This window comes from Drosophila kikkawai, chromosome X (assembly GCF_030179895.1).
Source record: "Drosophila kikkawai strain 14028-0561.14 chromosome X, DkikHiC1v2, whole genome shotgun sequence".
NCBI classification, from domain to species: Eukaryota; Metazoa; Arthropoda; class Insecta; order Diptera; family Drosophilidae; genus Drosophila; species Drosophila kikkawai.
In genome coordinates this window covers 27,872,059-27,879,415 of record NC_091733.1, presented here as the reverse complement: position 1 = coordinate 27,879,415, position 7,357 = coordinate 27,872,059, and the positions used below count along the sequence as shown (strand labels likewise).

The 7,357-nt window shown below is 54.9% G+C and overlaps 1 protein-coding gene across 1 annotated transcript; it reads right to left on the bottom strand.

Annotated features, from left to right (window-relative positions):
• Positions 1–1,051: 1,051 nt before the first annotated feature.
• Positions 1,052–6,716, bottom strand: Muc11A (Mucin 11A). Its single transcript, XM_017168848.3, has 2 exons — positions 6,599–6,716; positions 1,052–6,166 (listed from the first exon to the last, which is right to left on the bottom strand). The coding sequence occupies exons 1-2, from the start codon at positions 6,638–6,640 to the stop codon at positions 1,265–1,267; spliced, it is 4,944 nt and encodes a 1,647-aa protein (XP_017024337.2). The 5' UTR covers positions 6,641–6,716; the 3' UTR covers positions 1,052–1,264.
• Between the last annotated feature and the right edge of the window lie 641 nt (positions 6,717–7,357).

Genomic DNA, 7,357 nt, shown 5'->3' with positions numbered 1-7,357 from the left:
ATTTGCTTGCTTCGTTTCTCGTTACAAAATTACCCACGATAAAAATTGAATTACTTCGTCGTCGTTGTCGTTGTCGTCGTTGGCCGTTGTCGTGGTCTCCCTGTTTTCACTCCCTGCAAAGTGTTGTGCTTACTCTTGACGCGCCCATGTCCCCCGTCCTTGATCCTCTCTCTCCACTCCCTACTTAGACGACACTGAAACTGTCGCCAGGCCTGGAGTCCTGTGTGACTCTGTCTAATGATAAATGAGCTGCAATGGATGACAGCGAATCAACTTAAGTGTATTGCTCTGCTTCACTCCCCCAACTCTCTATCTCTCTGGCTTTTGCCTCGAATCCGAACTGCTTTGGACTCCAACTCCGCCGACTCTGGCAGGAGCGGCTCCATCTGCCTTCTGGCCACCGCGGAGCCAGCCAATGCACTTTCCCCCTTAACGCTTTTTTGCTCGTGTTTACGTTTCACTTCAAAATTCTATGCTACACTAAATATTTACATAGGAAAAAAACTTGGCAAGTGTAAGTGAGATGCTTTAAAGAAACACAGCGCGCGGCGACGGAAACTTTGCCAAAGTTTCTTCACTCATTATGCGCCTTCGAGGAGGTAGAGGAGGAGGCATAATCAGCAAATTGGAAGGAACTAAGGTTGGGTTATCTCGGCCAGAAAAAAAAAAAGAAGTGGTGACTAGGCTAGACTCGAAACAGCTGCGCAAAGAACCCATTAAGCAAGTTCAAAGACGCGAAATATGATAGTTTTTAAGGGTTTTTTGTATATTTTTAAGGATCTTCTATGACTTCAAGCCAGACTCCATTGAAAATGTAATCCAAAGAACTGTTCAGTTAGGATTATTCCTCTGACGCGATTGCTCTTGGACAGATTTTTTGAAGATAATATAATAATAAGATGAATATTGCTTATTGCTTATTGTTTTAGTCTTTTTTATGTGTCTCCTGCTTTCTTTCCTACACTTTGCATGCAATGTACAAGCAATTAGTTAAAGAGAGTTATAATAATTTGAATAAAAAATAGTTGCAAGCCATAAATAACACACTCCATTTGCCAGATTTATAGGAATTTCAAGATTTATTTATTTGAAAAAGAAAAAAATATATATTTTTAATATGTATTTAAAATAAATTGCAATAAATTAGGTAGGACCAAGGTTTAAGGATAGAATATCATTGCCAATATAGAGAATACAGTTTGGATTGAGTGAGATTATCATACGGATGCAGCAGCAGTTTTAATTCCCCGTTTTAGTCCTCCGCCTACTTCTCCAGGCAGCGGGCCACGTCCTTGTCCACACATTCCTGGGCGAGCCAGTCGAAGCGCTTCTTCTTGTCACAGCGCAAGTGGGCATACTTGTGCTTGCCGGACTTCTTCACCTCGCAGCGGTAGTACTTGCGGCAGTCACGGACATCGGGATAGATGTCCTCCTCGTCGCACTCATCGCCCTTCTTTAGCTTCTTGACCAGATCCTTGATGTATTGCTTGCGCTCCTTGGAGTTCGGCTCGTCCTCGCTCTCGTTGTCCTTCTGCGAATCGGTGTCCTTGTCCTCCTTGGAGTCCTTGGATTTCTCCTTCTCCTTGCTGTCCTTGTCCTTCTCCTCGGAGCTGGGCTTCTTCTGCTCCTGCTCCTTCTCCTTGGACTGGTCTTCGGCGGACTTGGGCTTATCCTTTGATTTCTCGCCAGAGGCCTTGTTGCTCTCCTCAACGGAGGCGTTCTCGTTGGAAGCTGGTGGAGCTGGGGCAGCCTGCTCTACGCTCTCAGCGGTCTCGGGACTGTTGTTGCTCGGCTGCTCCGACTGTCCCGGCTGCTGAGGCTGTTCAGGGATCTGGGGAACCTGAGGCTCTTGGGGCTGCTGGGGGTTCTGAGGAACCTGGGGCTCTTGGGGTTGGGCAGGAGCTTCGGTCACTGGCCTCTTAGTCGTGCGCCAGCTGTTAACCCAGTTTTGCCAGTTGGGCCAGAAGGGAAGTGGACGATGGGGAGGAACAGGATTTACGTTTCCATTGCCATTGTTCAGTCCATTGCCAGGAGCAACAGCCTCGACATCGGCGCCATTTTGTCCCGGGAGATTGGGCCTCCAGTTGAGGTTTGGAATGTTCGGGCGGTTGTGCCAAGGCCAAGAGCCTGGTCCGACAGGAAGCGAAGGAATCGATGGAATGACTCCAGCAGGCGCGTTAGGATCGGCAGGAGTTCCAGGGGCAGCACCAGCACCAGTTCCAGGAGCACCACCAGCGGGGACATTGGGATTAGCAGGAGTTCCAGGGGCAGCACCAGATCCAGGAGCACCACCAGTGGGGACATTGGGATCAGCAGGAGTTCCAGGGGCGACACCAGCACCAGTTCCAGGAGCACCACCAGCTGGGACATTGGGATCAGCAGGAGTTCCAGGGGCAGCACCAGCACCAGATCCAGGAGCACCACCAGCGGGGACATTAGGGTCAGCAGGAGTTCCAGGGGTAGCACCAGCACCAGTTCCAGGAGCACCACCAGCAGGGACATTGGGATCAGCAGGAGTTCCAGGGGCAGCACCAGCACCAGATCCAGGAGCACCACCAGCGGGGACATTCGGATCAGCAGGAGTTCCAGGGGCAGCACCAGCACCAGATCCAGGAGCACCACCAGCGGGGACATTGGGATCAGCAGGAGTTCCAGGGGCAACACCAGCACCAGTTCCAGGAGCACCACCAGCGGGGACATTGGGATCAGCAGGAGTTCCAGGGGCAGCACCAGATCCAGGAGCACCACCAGCGGGGACATTAGGGTCAGCAGGAGTTCCAGGGGTAGCACCAGCACCAGTTCCAGGAGCACCACCAGCAGGGACATTGGGATCAGCAGGAGTTCCAGGGGCAGCACCAGCACCAGATCCAGGAGCACCACCAGCGGGGACATTCGGATCAGCAGGAGTTCCAGGGGCAGCAGCAGCACCAGATCCAGGAGCACCACCAGCGGGGACATTGGGATCAGCAGGAGTTCCAGGGGCAACACCAGCACCAGTTCCAGGAGCACCACCAGCGGGGACATTGGGATCAGCAGGAGTTCCAGGGGCAGCACCAGCACCAGATCCAGGAGCACCACCAGCGGGGACATTGGGATCAGCAGGAGTTCCAGGGGCAGCACCAGCACCAGTTCCGGGAGCACCACCAGCAGGGACATCGGGATCAGCAGGAGTTCCAGGGGCAGCGGTAGATCCCTCAACAGGAGCACCAGGGGCAGCAGTCGATCCCTCAACAGGAGCACCAGGGGCAGCGGTAGATCCCTCAACAGGAGCACCAGGGGCAGCGGTAGATCCCTCAACTGGAGCACCAGGGGCAGCGGTCGATCCCTCAACAGGAGCTCCAGGGGCGGCGGTAGATCCCTCAACAGGAGCTCCAGGGGCAGCGGTAGATCCCTCAACAGGAGCTCCAGGGGCAGCAGTTGATCCCTCAACTGGAGCACCAGGGGCAGCGGTCGATCCCTCAACAGGAGCACCAGGGGCAGCGGTCGATCCCTCAACAGGAGCTCCAGGGGCGGCGGTAGATCCCTCAACAGGAGCTCCAGGGGCAGCGGTAGATCCCTCAACAGGAGCTCCAGGGGCAGCAGTTGATCCCTCAACTGGAGCACCAGGGGCAGCGGTCGATCCCTCAACAGGAGCTCCAGGGGCGGCGGTAGATCCCTCAACAGGAGCTCCAGGGGCAGCGGTCGATCCCTCAACAGGAGCTTCAGGGGCAGCGGTAGATCCTTCAACAGGAGCACCAGGGGCGGCGGTAGATCCCTCAACAGGAGCTCCAGGGGCAGCAGTCGATCCCTCAACAGGAGCACCAGGGGCAGCGGTAGATCCTTCAACAGGAGCACCAGGGGCGGCGGTAGATCCCTCAACAGGAGCTCCAGGGGCAGCGGTCGATCCTTCAACAGGAGCACCAGGGGCGGCGGTAGATCCCTCAACAGGAGCTCCAGGGGCAGCAGTCGATCCCTCAACAGGAGCACCAGGGGCAGCGGTAGATCCTTCAACAGGAGCACCAGGGGCAGCAGTCGATCCCTCAACAGGAGCTCCAGGGGCAGCGGTAGATCCCTCAACTGGAGCACCAGGTGCAGCGGTCGATCCCTCAACAGGAGCTCCAGGGGCGGCGGTAGATCCCTCAACAGGAGCACCAGGGGCAGCGGTCGATCCCTCAACAGGAGCTCCAGGGGCAGCAGTCGATCCCTCAACAGGAGCTCCAGGGGCAGCGGTAGATCCCTCAACTGGAGCACCAGGTGCAGCGGTCGATCCCTCAACAGGAGCTCCAGGGGCGGCGGTAGATCCCTCAACAGGAGCACCAGGGGCAGCAGTAGATCCTTCAACAGGAGCACCAGGGGCAGCGGTAGATCCCTCCACAGGAGCTCCAGGAGCGGCGGTAGATCCCTCAACTGGAGCACCAGGGGCAGCGGTCGATCCCTCAACAGGAGCTCCAGGGGCGGCGGTAGATCCCTCAACAGGAGCTCCAGGGGCAGCGGTAGATCCCTCAACAGGAGCTCCAGGGGCAGCGGTAGATCCCTCAACAGGAGCACCAGGGGCAGCGGTAGATCCCTCAACAGGAGCTCCAGGGGCAGCAGTCGATCCCTCAACTGGAGCACCAGGGGCAGCGGTCGATCCCTCAACAGGAGCTCCAGGGTCGGCGGTAGATCCCTCAACAGGAGCACCAGGGGCAGCGGTAGATCCCTCAACAGGAGCACCAGGGGCAGCGGTAGATCCGTCAACAGGAGCTCCAGGAGCGGCGGTAGATCCCTCAACAGGAGCACCAGGGGCAGCGGTCGATCCCTCAACAGGAGCTCCAGGGGCAGCAGTCGATCCCTCAACTGGAGCACCAGGGGCAGCGGTCGATCCCTCAACAGGAGCTCCAGGGGCGGCGGTAGATCCCTCAACAGGAGCTCCAGGGGCAGCGGTAGATCCCTCAACAGGAGCTCCAGGGGCAGCAGTCGATCCCTCAACTGGAGCTCCAGGGGCGGCGGTAGATCCCTCCACAGGAGCTCCAGGGGCAGCAGTCGATCCCTCAACAGGAGCACCAGGGGCAGCGGTAGATCCCTCAACAGGAGCTCCAGGGGCGGCGGTAGATCCCTCAACAGGAGCTCCAGGGGCAACAGTCGATCCCTCAACTGGAGCTCCAGGGGCGGCGGTAGATCCCTCAACAGGAGCACCAGGGGCAGCAGTAGATCCTTCAACAGGAGCACCAGGGACAGCAGTAGATCCTTCTACAGGAGCTCCAGGGGCAGCAGTAGATCCCTCAACAGGAGCTCCAGGGGCGGCGGTAGATCCCTCAACAGGAGCTCCAGGGGCGGCGGTAGATCCCTCAACAGGAGCTCCAGGGGCAGCGGTCGTGACATTAGGCGGAGTTCCAGGTTTACCGGTTGGTCTTTCGACAGGAGATCCTGGTGCAGCGGTTGGTCTCTCGACAGGAGATCCGGGAGCGGCAGTCGAGACATCGGCAGGTGTTCCAGGGGCGACAGTCGTCACCTCCGGAGCGTTCGGGTCAGCAGTGGTTGCGGGGGCGTCAGTGGTTTCAGCGGGATTTGTGGTTTCGACCAAACCGGGTTCGTTAGTAGATCCTTCGGGTGCATTGGGGTTCAGGGGGGTGTTGGGGTCGATGGTTGGGTTAGTTCCGTCCGAACCGGGGGCCAGAGTAGTGTCCGCGGGAACGTTGGAGTCCCAGGCAGCGTCGGTGGTTGTCTCCTCGCCGGGAAGGGTGGTGGTGGTCTCCTCGATGGCAGCTTGGGTGGTGGTCTCAGCAGGCACCTGGGTGGTCTCAGCCGGTGCAGCGGTTGTCACCTCCGGAGCAGCACTTGACTCGGCGGCGACGCTAGATGCAACACTCGGTCCTTCGGTGGAGATCTCACTTACACCGGCGACAGCACCAGAGCTGGCGGCATCCACCAGCGGAGCGGACTCGCTGACGGGGCTATCGGTGATGGTGACCATCTTGGCCACGGCAGCTGTGGGTGCCTCGGCGGCGGCCGACTTTACTGGCACACAGATCTGCAGGCCCTCGGTGACGCAGCGGGTGTTGGGCTCGCAGGAAATCACTGGTCCAGTGGTGACATCGTCCAGGCAGTCCTGATACGAGAGCGGACCCACACAAACGGCAGTCTTGCCGCCGCACTTGAGTCCCGCGGCGGCTGCATTCGCCTGATGGCTGGCCACCAGCGAGGTTAGCTGCAAGAGGGAAAGCGGAGAGAGGAGAGAGCAGGTTAGTGGAATTGGGATCCATCCAGGAAAGGGGGATCGCACTGTGCACTGTTTGTCACTGCTTCATTAGCTTCACTTGCATAGGATACTTTCGATTGGTCGCCGAGCGCTTTGAACGTTATCCAAAGTAGCAAGAGTCCCGGTAGCTACGGTTTCGGATTCGGATTCGGTTGATATTATCGGATTGTGGTTTTTAGCGAGGCATGTGTGCGTGTATCCAAGTGCCAATAAAATATATATATATATACATATTTACAACTCGTCAGTAAAGACAGTAAAACAAAAAACAAAAAAAAAATTAAATATATAGTTTTTAGCACTGATATCGAATTGAATCGAATATAATATTTATTCTTCGATGCACGTTTATTTTTTCGATTCACTGTATTATGCAATTACCACTAGCAACACCAGAAATCTGGCGGATCGGTTCGTTGTCATCGTGTTGTCGTTGTCGTCGTGTTTGGGATGTGTTTGGTTCGAATGAAGAATCGTTACTATCCTCTGTACGCCAACCTCCCGGCTTTATATGCGAAATTATCGCCTCGCAGCTTCTTCCCCACAAGCAAGCAAAATCTTCAGAAGATTCGCTTTTGGTGGTGGTGGTGGTGGTGACGCTAGCCAAATACGTTACGATTATCGCTAGTGTTTGTCCCCCCTTCCTGATAAGAGCCTCAACCGGCTAAACCAATTTATGATATTGCGGCGGAGGTAATACCAGAGAAAGAGCCAAAAAGAAAGCAATTTGATATGAGGTTAAAGATTGTAAGCAAGGGAGGGGCACTTGAATGGAATCAAGGAGCCTCCGAATAAAAAATCTATAACTAAACCCCATTTAAAGCTAAATTTAAATAGAATTTCTTAAGGAACTAAGCTCTGTGAACCACAAGACTCACCAAATACCCATTTATGCTTTTTTAAAAATGGGGTTTAGCCTAAGAATATAAGATCAATCACTCATTCCCATTAAAAGCTATGTTCCTTATTTAAAAAAAAAATAGTTAATGATAACTGATGATGATGATGTTGATGACTCAGTTGTCTTTGCTATCTCTAACATCTTAACATTCTTTCCCGGCAGCCAATTGTTTTGACTTCTACTACCAAAAAATATACATACGTAATCTTAATCTCGGCCAGGCAGCTTTTTTAACGTCA

Coding starts and splice junctions, on each gene's coding strand:
- Muc11A (XM_017168848.3), bottom strand. CDS start 6,640: ATGACAACGAACCGATCCGCCAGATTTCTGGTGTTGCTAGTG. Junction 6,167..6,598: donor GATTTCTGGTGTTGCTAGTG/GTAATTGCATAA, acceptor TCCCTCTTGCAG/CTAACCTCGCTGGTGGCCAG.